This window comes from Phoxinus phoxinus, assembly GCF_949152265.1.
Source record: "Phoxinus phoxinus genome assembly, chromosome: 17".
NCBI lineage: Eukaryota > Metazoa > Chordata > Actinopteri > Cypriniformes > Leuciscidae > Phoxinus > Phoxinus phoxinus.
Window position 1 is genome coordinate 13,321,463 of NC_136892.1, and position 20,396 is coordinate 13,341,858.

The 20,396-nt window shown below is 42.1% G+C and overlaps 1 protein-coding gene across 3 annotated transcripts in view; it reads right to left on the reverse strand.

The window, feature by feature from the left end:
* Nucleotides 1–20,396, reverse strand: part of LOC306984223 (multidrug and toxin extrusion protein 1-like) — a 69,124-nt gene that overhangs the window by 39,135 nt on the left and 9,593 nt on the right. For 2 of the 3 annotated variants that reach the window (XM_079585388.1, XM_079585387.1), the window contains 4 exons: nucleotides 19,050–19,094; nucleotides 18,786–18,876; nucleotides 18,580–18,677; nucleotides 18,183–18,296 (listed from right to left, as the gene is read on the reverse strand). In XM_079585388.1, coding sequence (XP_079441514.1) covers nucleotides 18,183–18,296; nucleotides 18,580–18,677; nucleotides 18,786–18,876; nucleotides 19,050–19,094 — 348 coding nt within the window. The remainder of the gene's footprint in view (nucleotides 1–18,182; nucleotides 18,297–18,579; nucleotides 18,678–18,785; nucleotides 18,877–19,049; nucleotides 19,095–20,396) is intronic. The other variant, XM_079585389.1, reaches the window with a different exon arrangement.

The window sequence follows — 20,396 nt, forward strand, 5'->3', positions numbered from 1 at the left end:
CGCTCCTGTTGGCATTGGCCTCTTTCAAGAGGGTCGGGGATCTGCAAGCTTTTTCGGTTGACGAATCGTGCCTAGAGTTCGGGCCGGGCCTTTCTCACGTTGTATTGAGGCTTGGATATGTGCCCAAGGTTCCTACCACCCCCTTCGCGGATCAGGTAGTGAACCTGCAAGCGGTGCCCCAGGTGGAGGCAGACCCAGCCCTAGCTTTTCTCTGTCCCGTCCGCGCCCTGCGGGTTTATGTTGACAGAACGCAAAGCTTTAGGACCTCAGATCAGCTCTTTGTTTGTTATGGAGGCCAGCAGAAGGGAAAGGCTGTCTCCAAGCAGAGGTTGGCTCACTGGTTAGTGGATGCTATCACCCGAGCGTATGAGTCTCTGGGTGAGCCTTGTCCTCCCAGGTTGCGTGCTCACTCCACTAGAGGTGTTGCTGCTTCCTGGGCTTTGGCTCAAGGCGCCTCGCTGACAGACATCTGTAGAGCTGCGGGCTGGGCGACACCGAACACGTTCGCTAGGTTTTATAGCCTGCGTGTGGAACCTGTTTCCTCCCGAGTGCTCGCTACGGCCAGTGGTGCGAGGGAATAGGTTGTGTCGGCTTGCTACGCCACCCTGGGCTTCGGCCAGGTACGTGCGTTTTTTGCTCCGTTGGCGCCAACGCTGGTGAGCCTCGTGAGTTCCTCCATCACCCCTCCGGTGCCTGGCGTAGCGGACCGCCAGCGCCAGGTCTGCTACCTCTAGTGGAGTTGCTAGTAGACTGGGTGTTCTCTAGTGGTCTCTACTGTGACCCATGATGCCACGTGCAGTTCAGCCGTGTCTTCCCCTGGACAGACTCTTTCTGTCGTCCCTGTTGAGTTCGCTCCCACTTCCTCGGATGGGACCACCTCAGGGACTGCCATATATTTCACTATCCCACTGGGCTAGTACATATGTGTATTCCAGGCCTTCCTCAGGCAGGCTGGGGCTTCCGCAGCGTTCCCTTCCCCTTTTTTTGGGGTTAGGGCACGTTTTCCCAGTGTTATCCAATATCCACTGAGCGGGTCTTGTGGAACAGCAGTGTGATTCCTAGCCAGCTCCCGCAACTTATTCAAGAAACTGCTGCAGGGTAGCTTAGCTGGGCGCTGGAAGAGGCCAGCACCATGGCGTTTTATTAGGGATCCCAATTCGTCAGGGAACTCCCCGACGACACGTCGGAGTTCCCTGGACGAAAGGGAACGTCTCGGTTACGTATGTAACCCTCGTTCCCTGAGTACAGGGAACGGAGACGTGTCGTCCCTTCGCCATGTTGCTGTTCCTTCGCGGAGGACTGGACACTGTTCGGCTCCTCAGCGAAAAGCACTGTTGCAGTGTTTGCTTCCGCGCTTTATACCCGCGCTGGTAGGCGGGTCGCGGAATGCAAAGCTTGCATCCCAATGTCCATTGGCTCGTTTTATTTCTCTCGAAGGCAATTGGCTCCCTAGCGTGATCCCAATTCGTCAGGGAACTCCCCGACGACACGTCTCCGTTCCCTGTACTCAGGGAACGAGGGTTACATACGTAACCGAGACGTTTTATGTATCGCTCTCTACAACGTCGGACACATAACGGTAATTGATGTGATTAGCCTTTGGCTTGACAATGTTATAAAACAGCTAATAATGTTACACAAACCATGTTCCCATTCGCCATCTCAGAGTCAGAAAGCTGCCATCTAAAAATCTGCATCCTTAGAAACGCTTTGAGCAACTTAGAACATAATTCACCCGCTATTGCTTAATGTAGCCGATTTTTCAACAGAAAAATATACTGAGATAACCTGGCTTCTCTTGAGACTCCCCTGCTTCGCAGCAGTTATGCTAAAGCCCTTCCCGTGACAGATTTTTACAACATACTTGTAATTTAGAGATCCACTGCGATTTCAAACCACGTTTTTGAGACTGTCTTTGGTTCACTGCAGTTTTAAGGAGAAAATATTCAGCAATGGCGTTGACTTTTCACAAATTTGTTCAAAATAAAAAGAAATGTCTTAAATTAAATTATTGCATAATACTTTTGTTGAATGTGTTCATTTTCTTGTGATTAAGTATGTTTACAAGCTTTTCAATTCATAAAAATGCAATTAAAATGAATTAAAACAAAATTAATCTAAATCCATAAAATGACCCCATGATGGGAACCCCTGCAATGTTCTATTTAGTGCATGACAGAACCGTTAAAGGTTCTTTAGAACCTTTTCTTCTAAGAGTGTCTCGTAACTCATCAGAAACACCTTTACTCAATCAAATCATCTTAAAGAGTCACACAGTAAACTACAGCTAAGCTATACTGAAATATTAAAAAACAGAGATCATACTGTGCATGGGGACATAACATGGTTGTTCTTGGGCTAGTGTCTGGACTTCACTGACAAAATAATACTTACTAAAAAAGGAAAATGATTAAGTCAAGAATTAATAAAATGAATACATACTATCTGAATCATTATGGAATTATGTTTTTGTAGTTTAATTAGTGAAAGGTGTGATTAGATGAAAGAGGAGGCAGGGAAAAGGGCACGTGGGGGAAACTTGATGCACCTTCATTAAATGTTTACAGGGAAATTGTGTTTGCTGCAGAAGATCCTATTTAAACAGGGAGAGATTGAACAAATAAGAGTTAGTGCAATGATTATGTTGGTTTAAAAAGTCAACATACTGAAATGCTATTTCAACTATGCTGAACTGAGTGTTACGATTTCCTGATTTGTGTAGGGCAGGAACGCAACAGCAAAGCCAACATGCTGTTATATTATTTGAACATTATTGTTATGTTGACTTGAGAAATACATAATGTTCTACTATTTAAACTTATTATTTTTATTATTATGTTGGCTTGAGAAATAAATGCTATTTAACCCTTAATCACTGTTTGGGGTCAGGCTGACCCCAATGGACTTTTCCTTCATTTTTTAAAAGTGTTACCTTCATCTCAGGGGCATGAAACTCTGTGACTTTTCCTAAATAATCTATCTAAACATGCACAAAAAAACTGGGCTTGATTTGGTTGTTCTGAAGGTGTGTACAATTTTTTTACCGTTTAAGGTGTTTGGGGTCAAAATGACCCTGCATTGAAAATGAATGGGAAAATGAAAAAAATGACTTTTTTTATTTTGTTTGTCAAAAAAAATAAAAGTAAATCCATTATAAATCTGAAAATTTCTAAAAATAAACCAAGGTCTGGTCCTAGAGCATAAATAAAAAGTAGAAGGAACTTTCTATCTTATACACACACACAGACACACACACACACAAACACACAAATGTATGTGACTGCAACAGAGAGCATTTTTACAGAAATTGGCCAATAAAATAAACAAACCTGGCATAAATCAATTTTTTTTTACATTTAAATCAAGGTCTGGTCCTAGAGCATAAACCCAAAGTGGAACGAACTTTCTATCTCATACACACACACTGCATAATAATATTAACACAGACTGATAATTCTGCAAAATCAAATAATTCAAAATATATATCAGAAAACAACAAAAAATTCTAACTCTGACAAAACAAAAAAAATGTGTTTCAAAATGTTTAAATAAATATTCACAACATATATATCATACATTTGTGAGGAGAAGTTGAAGCATCAAGAAAAATAAAGTTAAAATGAATGAGTCTCTATGGCCCTCTATGGCCCTCTCTGGATACATGTGGTCATTGCACTTTCATTCCGTAAATAGGTAAAAAACTTAAAAATTTCCACAAAAACACAGCATAAATGTATAGTTGACAAGTAAATTTAAAAAATGATATATAGTTTTCCATATAAAAAATGTATATTTCCTTATGCAATCGCTCTTTAAAATGTTTGGCGTCAGTCTGACCCCAAACATCTTAAGTGTTATCCTTTTTTAACAGTGATTAAGGGTTAAACAGATTATGTTCTGATCTACAGGTGCTGGTCATATAATTAGAATATCATCAAAAAGTTGATAATACTTATAAGTTGATAACTAATATATTATATAGACTCATTTCATGCAAAGTGAGATATTTCAAGCCTTTATTTGTTATAATTTTGATGATTATGGCTTACAGCTTATGAAACCCACGTAATCAAAATCCCAGAAAATTTGAATATTACACGAAATCACACAGTAATTACACAGTAATACCATGGTCATTGAACCAGGTTTTGGTTCTTGTGGCAGGTGCAAATCCTGCTGGTAAATGAAGGAAGCATGAAGTGTTCTGAAAATGTCCTGGTAGACGGCTGCGTTGACTCTGGATTTAATAAAGCACAGTGGACCAAAGTCCTCTTTTCTGATGAGAGCAAATTTTGCATCTCATTTGGAAATCGGGGTCCCAGAGTCTGGAGGAAGAGAGCAGAAGCACAGAATCCATGTTGCTTGAAGTCCAGTGTAAAGTTTCCACAGTCAGTGATGGTTTGGGGTGCCATGTCACCTGCTGGTGTTGGTCCACTGTGTTTTCTGAGGTCCAAGGTCAACGCAGCCGTCTACCAGGACGTTTTAGAGCACTTCATGCTTCCTGCTGCTGACCAACTTTATGGAGATGCAGATTTCATTTTCCAACAGGACTTGGCACCTGCACATAGTGCCAAAGCTATCAGTAGCTGGTTTAATGACCATGGTATCCCTGTTCTTGATTGGCCAGCAAACTCTCCTGACCTTAACCCTGTAGAAAATCTATGGGGTATTGTGAAGAGGAAGATGTGATACGCCAGACCTAACAATGCAGAAGAGCTGAAGTCCACTATCAGAGCAACCTGGGCTCTCATAACACCTGAGCAGTGCCACAGACTGATCGACTCCATGCCACGCCGCATTGCTGCAGTAATTCAGGCAAAAGGAGCCCAAACTAAGTATTGAGTGCTGTACATTCTCATACTTTTCATGTTCATACTTCTCAGTTGGCCAGCATTTCGAAAAATATCGAAAAAAATCTTTTTTTTTTATTGGTCTTAAGTAATATTAAAATTTTCTGAGATACTGAATTTGGGATTTTCATTAGTTGTCAGTTATAATCATCAAAATTAAAAGAAATAAACATTTGAAATATATCAGTCTGTAAGTAATGAATGAATATAATATACAAGTTTCACTTTACTGAATTAAATCAACTTTTTCATGATATTCTAATTATATGACCAGCACCTGTATTTAAGCTTCTTCTGTGACTAAATTGAAACAGTACCCCCAGAGCTTTAAGGCTAACCACAAAGCATCCATCCAGCCATACATCCGTGTCTCTCTCTCTCTCTGGTAGACTGTATTGTCTTAATTTTTTTTCAAACTTTAAGATATTAAACCACATTTAACTTACTTAAAAGTTAAGACAGCTTTTTACACCACACCAAGATCAAGCTGATGATACATAAAAGCAGCCTGTAGTCATTGACAAAAATAAATCAAATGAATCATTACATAATCATATGCACAACTGGATCCTGATAAAGTGAAATTTATTCTATTTAGTCTTTTACTTGTATTGAGAAACCGCTAACAATATGTTCTCATCATATATAAATGAATCATATAGTGAACACTGGGGAAAACTAATCACACATCATTAGTTCAAACAATGCTCTTTGCATTTATCTTCTATTGTCTGAGCCCACAAAATTAATCATTGGATTTCCTAAAATCATTATTAATCTTTTACACCTGGATACAAATATTATGGCACCAGACTTAATAACTGTTGTGTTATGGCATAATTTTGAGGAAATGTATGATCTTATTTTTTTATGTGTTAAAATTTTCACTCTTATGGTGTAACCAAGGTTTATAGCAGGTGTTAACAGTGATCTACAAATCTAAATGGGGTCCAGGATCTGGTCGGGTGCTATAAACCATTCAAGCTTATTTGATTTGAGCACCCATCCTGGTGTTAATCACCCCCTACCAAACACCAACACGCTACACAAAACCCTCCTTTTGGGGCGCTACAGGGCCCCCTGCACCCACCCACCACATCCTTGGGTGAGGGCTATATTACTTATGGTTAATAAAAGGTTCACAAACTTCAATGGCTTTACTGTAAGTGGAGGGAACACATCTTGGTGCTATGTGTGCAGAAAGGGAACGGGATGCTGTGTCAACTGCTGACACTATGGGGGACACACCTTGGCAGAACCCGGTGTCTGAGGCACGAGTGCAAACAGCTTCTTACGCCACACCAATATCAAGCTGATGATACAAAAAGCAGCCTGTACTAATTATAATAATTAATCATTACATAATCATACGCACAAATGAACTTGGATCCTGAAAAAATATGTGACTGCTGTCTTATAACATTTCTGTTCTGTAGGACATTTTTTATATAATATAAATATAACTTTTTCAGCATTTATTATTGTTATTCATTCTCTATTTAGTCTTTTACTTGCATTGCGAAAACAGCTAACAATTATGTTCTCATCATATATAAATGAATCATAGTTCTACCAGAAAGACTCGGAGAAAAGATACTCTATAATTATGCATTTATTAACAGCCCAGCAAGCCACATGCAATAAGTTCTTTGGCGTAGGCCCCGTCCCTAACTCGCAATCCGAGGGTACGGATTCAGCATTTCCCGCCTGAAGATGGCGGGGGAGCAGCCGACCCCCAAAAATGGGTGGAAGAATAATTCCACTGGAACGGGGCCCACCCCCAAAGAACGCTAAGGAAAGTATACCCACCAGCCGTGTAGATCCTAAAATAGATAGAAAATTAAGTTTAGTAAGCTGACAAACAAATATGGAACATATCAATTCTCATAGTCGATAGCTTATAATAGAATTCCATTTATCTTCGGGGACAGTAGATCTATAAAAAGAATGTGAAGTATGCATTTATGTTTATAAGTATATATGTATGCTGCGCTGCCCGCGCATGAACAAGGCCACGCTGAGCCACATAGAGACGAGGCCATGCTGAGCCACACAGAGACAAGGCCGCACTGAGCCACATATAGACAAGTCCACGCTGAACCACACTGAGATAAGGCCTCGCAGAGCCACATATAGACGAGGCCACGCTGAGCCACACAGAGACGAGGCCGCGCTGAGCAACACAGAGACGAGGCCGCGCTGAGTAACACAGAGACAGGGCCACGCTGAGTAACACAGAGACGAGGCCGCGCTGAGCTACACAGAGACAGGGCCACGCTGAGCTACACAGAGACAGGGCCACACAGAGACGAGGCCACGCTGAGCCACACAGAGACAGGGCCGCGCTGAGCAACACAGAGACAGGGCCACGCTGAGCCACACAGAGACGAGGCCGCGCTGAGCTACACAGAGACAGGGCCACGCTGAGCCACACAGAGACGAGGCCACGCTGAGCCACACAGAGACAGGGCCACGCTGAGCCACACAGAGACGAGGCCACGCTGAGCCACACAGAGACAGGGCCACGCTGAGCCACACGGAGACGAGGCCACGCTGAGCCACACGGAGACGAGGCCACGCTGAGCCACACGGAGACGAGGCCACGCTGAGCCACACGGAGACGAGGCCACGCTGAGCCACACGGAGACGAGGCCACGCTGAGCCACACGGAGACGAGGCCACGCTGAGCCACACGGAGACGAGGCCACGCTGAGCCACACAGAGACAGGGCCACGCTGAGCCACACAGAGACAGGGCCACGCTGAGCCACGCTGAGCCACACAGAGACGAGGCCACGCTGAGCCACACAGAGACGAGGCCACGCTGAGCCACACAGAGACAGGGCCACACTGAGCCACACGGAGACAAGGCCACGCTGAGCCACACGGAGACGAGGCCACGCTGAGCCACACAGAGACAGGGCCACGCTGAGCCACACAGAGACAGGGCCACGCTGAGCCACACAGAGACGAGGCCACGCTGAGCCACACAGAGACGAGGCCACGCTGAGCCACACAGAGACAGGGCCACACTGAGCCACACGGAGACAAGGCCACGCTGAGCCACACATAGACAAGGCCACGCAGGGCTACACGGCCTTGTAGACCACAGAGACGAGGCTGAACTATCGCCAGATAGATAGAGCGAGGTACCACCAGTCCACCACCAGTAGTTGCATAGGAATTACCTGAATGTTACTGCAGAGCTTGCTGAGCTTCGAGGATGATCTTGAGATCGGGTCTTATATAAGACTCAAATGCAGAGGAAGACCATCTTCCCATGACCTTAATGGCTGATGTAGAAACTCCTCGTTCAGCTGCTGTAGTGGCTGCCCCAATGGAAGGAATGGCCAGAATAGAGAGAAGGGGATAGACGGCAGCTTTTGAGGACAGCAACTAAATGAGCCCTGAACCAGGCTTTAGATAGAGGTGCTTCGTTAGGTTGGATAACAGGGGGCGTGATCTGAGAACTTAAGGAATTTAATCATAGATGAGAAGGAACAGAATTTATTGCTAATTTTGGAAATTGTTAATGTGATAACAGAACTTGTAACTTTGCAGAATGTACTCTAGAATGATTCAACACTCAAAAGGTCAACCATGGAAGATTTTCATTTACAAGATTGCTTTAAGGACTACGACAAACGCTGAGAGGTACTGAGCGGCATTCCTCCCGGGTTAGTGGCATCACAAACCCTAAAATACATGAATCCAGCCCCCGGAATATGATTTATAGATACCAAAACAGAATGAGCTAATCAATGACTAGAAGATAACTACGCATAATCTGCATAATCATGAACTAACCATCCTGAAGTGAGGTCTACATGCAGGCCCGGGGTGGGTAATCGGGAGAATCGGGAGAATTCCCGGTGGGCCGCTTCACTTTTCGGCCGGTCGATAATTATTATATATTTTTTTTTACATTTGTCACGTTAGTTACAATATTAGGCTACACGAGCTCCGCATTCGGACACCGCAGCGCGCAGCCTCTGCATGGGTTGTTCCATGTGAGGCAGTTCTCCCCTCCCCTCCCATATAGTTGGTTGGGTCCATAGCACGTCTTTTCCAAAACGTTTTCTCAGGTACCGATAGCTGGGCCGGCCCTACCGTAACGATACGCGTCAGGGAGGATGGATGGGAGGAAGAGGCCAGGAGGGGCTGAAAAAGCCAGGTTGAAAAAAGAAAGACATTGGAGGAGGATGCTGCCAAATGTGCCAAGCTTATAGATTTGTTTTCAAGAGTACAAACACAAGTGGCAAGCAGGTAAAGAGAGATAGGCCTAGTAATGATTAGCAATTACGCTGCAAAGTAATTATTCGGCTAATACCGTTGTATCGTTGTCAACCTATTCACAAGCAAAATATAACATTTAATTAAAATATTAGCCTTATTGTATCACTCAATACATGTCATGGCGATTCATAGACTTTGCAAATATTATGCAATTTAATATTGATAACAAAACTCCTCCATTTTCCAGAGGAGATCGGCCTGGAAAATCTGTAGCGTCGCCATTGTGTGCAGCGCTGATGCAGCCTGTCCGTTAGCGGTGAAAGCGCGGTGGAGCAGGGATGACGTCATGCGGCAAGCCTTTGAGGGCAGCGCCATCTTAGCACGCCGTCCAGCGGAGGGCGGGCATAAGTGCGCTGCAATAGGCTCTTCGACCGGCGGGAGGGAAAGGTATCCTCTGTTTTTAGCGTCGTCAACCTCGAAGAACGCCATGGAAACAGAAGACCTCGTCCTCGTTGAAAACGGGGAGCTCCAAGCCCTCGCGACCTCTTCGTGAAGCTCAGGAAGGAAGGGCGCGGGCTTAGAAGCAGGTGAAGACCGCTCCCCGGGCAGAAAATAGCCGTCCAGTCGGTTGTGGGCAGGCTGCTCGGGCGAAACCCACTCAAGGCCAAGGCTCGCCGTGGCTTGAGTGAGCACGCGAACTAGCTCCGCCTCGATGCTAGCTCTCTTCCCCGTTGAAGCACGGACAGGAGGCGCGAGGTCCACGGAGCTCGCCCAATCTTCACTGCCGGACGCCAGGATAGAGCAGGAATCCCCATCTGTCCGTCCGGAATCGACGTTGATGGATGCAAAGGATATAGGCGCCGGATAGCGCAGCTGGAAGGTGATGAAGGCGGCGAGGCCAGCAGCTTATCGACTCTTTCCGCTGAGTTGCTTCTTCGACGGCGCAGCTTCTCCTCGGATCCAGCGATGTGATGTCTTCGCTTGAAGGATTAAAAATCAGAGATTATGAGCCTGCGAGCGCAATATATAGCCCTAAGCCACGCCCGTTTCGGCGGGACGTGGCGCTGAAGGGCGCGAAGCGCACTCATTGGGTGGGACGTCACTCAAGGTCTCGCTCGATAGGCTCAAGCAGTTGCCCGTATAGCAGCCAATCGGCACGCGAGCTGTCTCGCCTAGGTCTGTATGCTGCGGCATCGCGTTTTACATTTATACAAAATTAAGGATCATTTTTGGCTTCAGTATTCTCGTGGAAAAGGATTTTCCCCGATGTGTAGCTAAGCTACGCAGTTCGAGAGTATCTCTCGTAAGATAACTTGTGTTACAACGATTGTACCATATTTCTGTTATTGTAGAACCAAATTTTTGGTATTAAAAGATTTGAATTAAGAAATAGTATAATTTTTTTTTTATTGAATTTCCAGCACTTGTAAATGAATAATATACTGTTTTGTATAATATACTCCTACTACGTACACATACCTACATAGCCATATTTACTACTGCATATGCATAAATATAGTGACCAACTGTTCTCTTAAGCTCAGCTTTTTTCCTTTATAGATATGGTGGTCATATTTTAACATGTAAAAATAAAAAATAGCCGGACATCTCTGTAAATGCCGAAGCGATGATGAATTAAGAGAATGCATAACGAGTTGAATTAGGTAGGCCTACTGCTCCTTTAAGTGGAACGCACTCTCATGTGAGTGGGCAGACGGTATGAGAGCGCGAGCTGTGAATATAACATAAATGTAAGCCGGTTAATATTTTTGTTACTCTTATGCTGGTTTATTTCTATTCAGTAACGCAGTTGTCGTGAAGTATTTACGAACTGCCCATGTGTGCGTGGGATCGACGATGCTGAAAATACATTAGCTTAACACTGCGCTGCCTGTGGGATATCAGTTACGTGAATCTTGCTTACGCATGCTACAACCATTCAGCTAGCTATCCGGCCCTACTGAAAGCGTTACAGTATGTTGCGTTGAAGACTGCAATCTATATCCGCAGTTAAGAAAACTGCCATGTCACCACAGTCACGAATGAACTCTATTGCTGGTGAAGGAAGCAGCAGAGTAGCCAAATTAATATACTTACCTGAATGTAGTGATGGGGAAATGAAGCCTCATGAAGCAATGAGGCTTTCCCCTGACTGTTCCGGGAAAAGATTCAAAGCTTCGAGAGTGTCGAGAACAGCGCCATCTGGTGGTTATTTAAAATAAAGCAGCCAGAAGCCTGTGTTAGAAGCTCTGGCAGATGAAGCAACCACAACACACTCCATAGTTTCAATGTTATGTGTACAAATAAAATCCTTACATGTTTGTGTTTGATTTGTTCATTAAATAAATAAATAAATTTTCCCATTAAAGTGCGACAATAGAATATAATATAAGCTTAAATGATTCAATAAGATTTAATGTAGGCCTACTCTCTCTATACGCACGCACGCACACACACACACACACACACACACACGTAATGAATAAGGACATTGTCTGATGACACTTGGCAGTGATAGTAACTGTAGGAATATTTTACAAAAACAAAAAGACACAACAAAAAGGAATAGACTAAGTAGTGAAAAATTAATTTTAGTTATTTAAATGTAATATATTGATTAACTTTCAAAGTAGGCTACAGCACTCACAAACCCATCAACCAGACTGAGCCAACAATGACAACAATGACGCGATACGCACATCGAAGCTTCAGTGTCAAATGTTACATCACTACCTGAATGAAGTTTGAATGTTTGATCATAAGAGAGTAGGCTACATGTTAACGTGGCTGCTGGAAGCGCAAACGTGAGAACCGTCTTGAAACCATTGAAAGTGAAATTTGAACTTGAACTGAAAACCATGTTAGAAGATCATCTTTCATGAGATTAGTATTTTAAAGCCGCCGCGGCACGCGCTGGTTTCCTACACGCGTGTCTCGCGCGCCGTCAGAGTTGGTAAAATCAACATATGATTTTGTGTTGTAATGATTGGAATCGAGACGCGGGTGAGTAATTGGCAGCGTCAGCATCTGTGAGTGAAGCGTCAGCATCTGCGAACTCAGACAAGTGTAGCCTACGTCTTTTATAGGCTACTTCTAGTATTAAAATGTGATTGAGAAGATAATACTGTAAGTGCCGCAACAATTGAGTCTTCCCAGCAGAACTTATGCTAAAGCTTTCATTGAACACTGAACAATTAATGCTCTTTACATATTGTCTAGGCTCACAAAATGAATCATTGGATGTCCTAAAATCTGTATTAATCTTTTACATCTGAATACAAATATTATGGCACCAGACTTAAAGAGATAGTTCACCCAAAAATGAAAATTAGCCCATGATTTACTCACCCTGAAATCATCGGGTATAGGACATTCTTCTTTCAGACGAATACAATCAGAGTTATATTAAAACAAATTCCTGGCTCTTCCAAAGTTAATAATGGCAGTGAATGGCTGGATGACTTTGGAAGTCCATTAAAGCGCATCTATTCATTAAAGTGCTCTAAACAGCTCTCCGGGGGTTAATAAAGGCCTTCTGAAGTGAAGATGTGGTCGTGTAAGAAAAATATATTTAAAACTTTATCGACTAAAATAACTAGCTTCAGGCAGACGGCCATGCGCATGCCAAACGACTTACGCCAAAAGAGTAACCCTTGAACTTGACGCACAACATAATTAAATTTTGTTAAAATTTTCACTCTATAAACCATTCAAGCTTATTTGATTAGAGCGCCCATCCTGGTGTTACTCACCCCCACCAAACACCAACACGCACAAAACCCTCCTTTCAGGGCGCTACAGGGTTTCTATATGCGAGTTATTAGTATTAGATAAATATTAGATATTAGTAAGGTGATCTGAAAAAGTACAACATTGTTGCTGTTGTTGTGCACCAGCAATATTTGAGATAAGATCCTCAAGCTACAACAGCTTTTGAACGTTAACAGTGATGCTTTACATAAACAATAGAAAAATTAATTTAAATGTCTTAAACAAAACAGAAATGTCAAACAAAACAATAGATGCAGTGGAACTCTTCACTCATGTTGATGTCTTTTTTAAAACTTAATTTTACAAAGTGTTTATGGATTAATTATTATTCGTTTAGTTTTAAAGGTCTTTAAAGTTCCTTTAAAGACATCTCCCCCCCCCCCCCTCCCCCTCTTCCCCCGTTCAAAATCACAGAATGAGATGAGTACACAATCATCCACATCAAATACTATTATATTTGCATAGACGGCCTGGGCAGTGGCAAAGTTTACATTTTCAGAGCAGACAAATCTCTGTTTACTGTCCAGTGAGCACCTTATTTAACACAATCCCTCCAGCTAGTATAAGCAGCATGAAGAAAACCGCTAGTCCTCGACGAACAACCAGCTGTTTGGTGGTCAATACCGCTCCAAATGTGACCTTTGTGCCAGCGTCTGTTATTCCTCCTCCTTCTCCTTTACTGAGTCCTTCCAGGTCTGTGCTTGCATCTGTCTGGCCTTCTGTACAATAATTGGTAAACATAAGTTTTTTGTTCATCATTAAGAACATCAGATACCACAGACAGAAAGTACCTTCTGTGCAGCCCTTATTTTCCATAGCGTAAGATTCATCTTTAGTCTCAGGGGCTTGAACACCTGCTCTGATCAAGGCCTGAAAATAAGAAGATAAAGTCTAGAGTCATCTGTTCAATCATCTGTCCATCTCATCCTCATGGACTCCAGCAGATTTTCCAGTTCTCGCTGTGTGATACTCCAAAGCATTTGCAAGTTCTCTAACATACAGTATCTGGGGGACATACAGTTACACGTGGTTTGGCACTGCAAGGACAATCAATCAACTGTCGCACTGGCATCTTACATTACGGACATTACAGTTTATTTCTCTGGTCAAATCTGCAGTCTGCAGCAGGACTAAGGCATGTCCATGCAGACTATCAGGCTTTTTTTTTCAGAGTCAGTAGAAAGGACTCTTCAGTGTCCTACGTTATGGGAACTGTGACATTAATTGTCTACTGTAAACTATTAGTGCATGTGCAATAATTGTTTACGGTCCAAAGAAGAAGCATGAAAAGGGTTCAAACCCTTAAAGATCTGTAAAGCTTATTTGTATTTGACAAAATTTTCTTTAAAATACAGTATCCTGAAAAAGGGACTTTTTATGGTGAGTTATACAGTGTGTGTTTGTGTGTGGATGATAAAAAATGGCCCACCTCTTGAGTCGTTTTTTTCCAGTCTAGTTTGTAAATGAGGATGCTGAAGAACAATGACTGTAGGAAGACACACCCAAAAAAACCAATCCACAGACCTAACAACAGAGAGAAAAGACGTGAGGAGATTGATGGACATTAGTGTGGCACTTGAGTTTATTGGCTCAGTTGCAGTAAAATAGTGTACAGCATTGAGCAGTTGTGTGTTGTAAAATTATCAGGGCAGCATTCAGTCTAACACATTCTTTACAAAGCATTCAGTCCCAGATTACTGTTTTTAATATTTTAGCTTTAATATAGCCAGCCACTTACTTACCAATTATGCCCATATTGAGGGCAAACATCAGAGACACTCCAATTGGGAATCCCACAAAATAATGTCCCACAACGTTACAAAGAGCTCCTAGCAGCTGCTTTCCTGCACCTCTGACAATGCCACCTGTAATAGCCTACAATCAAAACACATTTGGGTGATTATCAAAAGGAAAATATCAAGATATATTCACAAAATGTGTGAAATACAAATAGAAGGCCACTTAAAATCTATAAAGAGGTTTAAAATCAATATACTTACGGAAGTGGCATCAAATAGATAAACAAAGCCATACATTATCATGACCTGTGAAACTCTGAGGAGAATTTCCCTGCAAGATATAGAAATTTAATGAGACCATGTTATAATGCTATTCTCCATAATTGGATCCTGATTTGATGAATGAAAATTTGATGTAAATTTAAAAAAATCCTTGTGAGATAATACAATGAACAGTAACTTTCTCTGGTAACTTACTCATCCCTGCTAAAGATGTATCCAATAATGTTGTTAGTACCTCCAATTATTGTTGCAATCACACAGGAAACAAGTACTACAGCAGCAAAGAAAAGAAACAGGTTTTGATAGAAAATGACTGCAAAACCTAATATGAGTAACAATAATTAAAGTGGTTATCATTTCATGTTTCATTTAGACAATAATGGATTTAACACCCTGATATCTTATATCAACAGGTTTCCAAAAAAATTAGACATGTTCAGCATCAGTTAAAGCTGTTTTGACATAACAACATACGTCCACAAATTAAAGACACTTTGGCGGACAGCTTGGCTTGTTCAGTGTTTCCAGCTCCAAGAGCATTTCCCACCCTCACACTGGCTGCCACTGCAAATCCCAGTGGAAACTGAATGACAAAGAGAAAACAATGAAATGTGTTCAAATGCTACCCAATGGATTCCAATAATTAATTGAGCTAATTTTGACAGTCAACTCAATGTAAAAAAAAAAAAAAAAATCTCTTTATTTACCCAGATTAATCCTTATACACCTCCATTCAAACAGTCAGTATGTTTTTTAAAAGTGTTTTTGAAAGAAGTCACTTATGCTCACCAAGACTGCATTTATTTGAAATACGTAAAAATACAGTATACAAAAATACAAAAAAAAAACAGTAATACTACTGTAAAAATATGAGCAGTAAGTAATGGCAACCTTTGTTTTTACATACCAATTTTTGCAAGATTTAACTCAATTTATTTAAGCCAGTTTAATATAATTTAAGTTGAAATGACTTGTACAAGCAAGTTGACTTACAAATTTAAGGCAGCAACTGAACTTAAGTTTTTTAGTTAAAATAGGTTGACTTTTTTTACAGGGTGTAATAACTCAAGATTATTGCAGTTTGAAAATTACATGTTCTTTTTCAAGGGGACTCAATGCTGTGTCAGAAGGTTGACCCTTTGGAAATGTATGTGTTGAATATCACTCCAATCTCATTGGCCAATCACAGTCTCGTGATAAATGATGGTGCATCCCGGAAGCTATAACTCCAGGACCAAACATTATCAGCTTGTGTGTCTTCAGTAAGTCTTCCTCTGTGTCCATTTTGAGTGTTATTTGGTGTTAATTGTCACTATTATTTAATTAACGGCGAATAAGCAGCAGTTTAAGATCTGCGAGTGTCCCTGCCGTGCTACATTACAGGAGGTGACACGCAATGGTGTAGTCTAGTTTTTTGTAGTGAGTATACTGTGACTCCCCGCCTAACCCGCCTCATACTAACCCGTCTCATCACCCCATAAGCACCACCACACTCACTAATGCATACAGTAGCCTATGCAACGACATGAAATTCTTTCATAATTTCTTTGAGTTAGACCGAACTTTTTTTTTGGTGGGTTGTAGACATTGACACCATTTTAATAAATTATTATTATTATTATTAGGCCTACTTGAAGTACACTCTACTGTGCAATAGTAATATATTTATGTTATAATTTCTTCAAATTATACAGAACTTTTATTTTGACAGGTTGTCGTAAAGACATTACAGTTTGTGTGTGTGTATGATACGAATGAATGACGATAGTTTTATCAAATGAAATGGTGAAATTCTCATGAAGTGACTCTCATAGCAGCTCTGTGATGAAGTTCACATGTGTAGCCTACATCATGTCCTCATAGCTACAGTGAAGCGCTGAAAACACCACGAGCGTGAAGTCACGCTTGCTTCAGTGTGTGTGTGTAGTAGAGCACACATTGAGCGCTCATTCCCAGAGACGCGTTGAACAACTGCAGTCTCTTTGATTTTTTAATATTCACAGACACTAGTCGAGATTTGATTCATTGTACAGCCCTACTTTTGATTTATTCATTCAAAAAATGACCAAATTCCGTGACGTTCTGCTTTATACAGTTGTGAGTGGATTCCGCGATTTGATCTGTGTCCATTGCAAACACAGACGCGGTGAATTTATGAATGAAAGTGTGAAAGTTCTGTCACAAAACGAAGTTGTTACGTATCCTCACGCGTTTTTAAAGGTGGGTATACGGAAATACTTGGCATTTCCTAGTGGGTATACGGCGTATACCTGCGTATCACGTAGACTACACCACTGGTGACACGCTCTGTTGGGAGCTGAGCAGCTCTCTGTTCATTGTGAAAGGCTACCGCTGAGAATGCTCCGCTCCCGTGTGGCTCTCTTTGAGGAAAGAGACCACGCACGTGAACAAACATGGGTATGGGGCGATGCTTATTTGAAGAGACACTTGTAAGTTATCTCTCCTCTGAGTCGGCATCGTCCCTAAAGGCTTTGAGGCATCGTTTCGCAAAGCCATGTAGAACTACATTGTTTTTGGTGGGTGAAGCCTATGTGGCATCAAGTCAGGCAGGGGCATGTCTGCCCACAATGGCTTAGACACAACAAGGAATAGATCAAATCAAATGTACACAAACCTGTATTTTACTGAAGACATGCACCGTTTTGACAGAGCTGCACTGCTCTCTCCTGAAGAGGTCGCAAAAAGTTTGCGATAAATAACTCAACCCAAAAGGCTCAACCCAGCATTTGGGTAGAGAAAAATAACTCAAGATTTTTTAGAGTGTAACCCTCATATCCTGTTAAGAATGACATTGCCGTAAATGTACAGTCCCAGAAACCTAATGATGTGTGTGTAAAAACAATGAATTTTCACATCTCAGATGGGGTAAAAAAAATTATCAAAAAGGACCATCTTTGTTGATTCCAGCAGAACATTCCTATCAAATAAACAGTATATCCTTTAAAAGACTCACGATGTGACTTGAGGTAGAATTTTTTTTTTTTTTTTTTTAGAAGTAGTTTTGGATAAAGATAGGGATAGAGTTTGTTTCCAGGGTAAAATATGTTTTTTCAGGAACACATGCTACTATGCAAAACTGGCACAATCAGACCATGTAAAACTGTTAGTACCATACACATAATGCTGGTCAGTTCATAGACGACAGACTGAGCGCCCAACTCAACCTCACTGATGAGTCCTGCAATGAAAGTGTGGGGGGGTGGCATATATTCATCATATATGTCCAATATTATTACGACATTAAAATAAAATAAATTAACTAAATACATTGATAGTTTGCAAACCTGCCAGGAATCCACCAATCTCATATGTCCACCACTCCACACAAACCATAAGCATGCTGGGAAGAGCCAAGCGAGTGAAGGCGCCCCATTCCTGCAGACAGTCACGAGACCAGCCTAATGGTGTGTGCGAGGCAGACAAATATCAGCAGGATACATGGGACAAATACAATTAAAAAACAAAACAAACAAAAAAACAGACTAATTAACAAGATAATTAAATACCTGAATTTAAGCCAATTTTATTATATTACTTGTGTCGTATAACATGACACCAATTGAATATGAGGAAACTAGTCTGTTCAATAAAACTAGTAAATTCAAACAGGTGTGCTGTCAGGTATTTTAGGATGCAGAACGAGTAAACAGACCTCAGCAGAACTGAAAAGCAGAGACTCACCACCCCAGGTGTCTTTATGCAGGCCCATACATTGGATGCACACATAGAGAACCACGGCCAATGCATACTGGGAAATTGTATTCGCAGCAGCAGATCCTCTGTGAAGAAATCAGGATAACACACACATGTGAGTGAATGAGTAAAACAAGAAAACATTGTCTCTAAATATGAGATAAACTGAATCCAGACAGGTTCTTACGCCACACCAAGATCAAGCTTATGAAGGAAGATGTAGTTTATTAAAGCATTGAGGATGTTCCCTGCTACTCCTGTGATGACCTGAGGCCAAATAATACCCTAAACAAATATACAATCAAAAACAGACCATCAGACTCACAGCAATACTCAAACGGAGCATGGCACAAGCAAGGTCAAGAGTTTGATTCCTGAGGAAAGCATAAAATCATTAAATGTCCAACTTATAAGTCGCAAATGCATACATTTAAGAACTTCAAGAAAATGGAGGAAACCTGATTCAGAAGATACAATCCCTGCAGCTGATACATAAATACAGCCTGAAGATAAAATAAGAAATAAGAAAAAGGTTGTTGGAAAATGGCAGGAAAACTGAAATAATAATAATAATAAAAATAAATTACATTCGGTATTTACTCACTCTCATGTCATTCCAAACCTGATTTTTCCCCAAGCATTTCTTTCTTTCTTTTTTGTGGAATTTATTCACTGAAAACGTACTCGGTTACTAACGTAACCTCGGTTCTCTCTAGAGAACGGAAAGAGTACTGCGTAGAACTACGCTAGGGGAAAATCCTTTTCCACGTGAATACTGAAGCCAAAAAATTATCCTTAATTTTGTATAAATGTATAACGCGTTGCCGAAGCATACAGACATAGGCGAGACAGCTCGCGCACCTATTGGCTGCTTTGCGGGCAACTGCTTGAGCCTATCGAGCAAGACCTAGAGTGACGTCACACCCAATTCCGCGTCACGTCCCGCCGAAACAGGCGTGGCTTAGGGCTATAAATATCGCTTTCGGAGGCTCATTCTCTGATTTTTTACAGTGAAGCAACCAGAGTGCATGCACGGCAGGATACGCAGTACTCGTTTCTCTCTCTAGAGAGAACCGAGGTTACGTTAGTAACCGAGTACGTTCTCTTACGAGAGATACTCTCGTACTGCGTAGATCTACGCTAGGGGAACCTAATGTAAAACGCCGTGCATGCTGGGATCCGACACCATAGACCCAAGGGCGACCGCCCGGGGTTCATACAGTGCACAAACACCCAAAGGATTCACAGGGAATCCTGGAAGAAGAGGGTTTTAGCCACTATCTTCCTTATATGGCAGCTCAGAGCAGCCCTGCTATTCATAATAGCCACAAACACAAGACTGATAGCGTCAGTCTAACAATTTTGGCCATACTAGACCGACAGTACCCTGGCCTGCAGTGCGGGAACCTCTAGGTTGTAAAACCTTATAAATGTAGACGGGGAGGCCCAGCCTGCTGCCATACAGATATCTTGCAAGGCAATCCCACTTGACCAGGCCCACGATGAAGCCATGCTTCTCGTGGAGTGCGCCCTGACACATAATGGGCATTGCATGCCCTTGGTTGTGTAAGCTAGCGCTATTGCATCCACAATCCATCTGGATAGGCTCTGTTTCGAAGCGGCTAGTCCATTAGAACGCCCGCTGAATGAAACAAAGAGCTGCTCCGTCTGTCTGAAAGCAGACGAGCGAGACACATAAGCTCTTAATGCCCTGACTGGGCAAAGGAAGCTTTCGTTCTCATTTCCTCCAGTGACCGGTAGGGCAGACAGGGAAATGACCTGTGCCCTGAACGGTGTATTTAGGG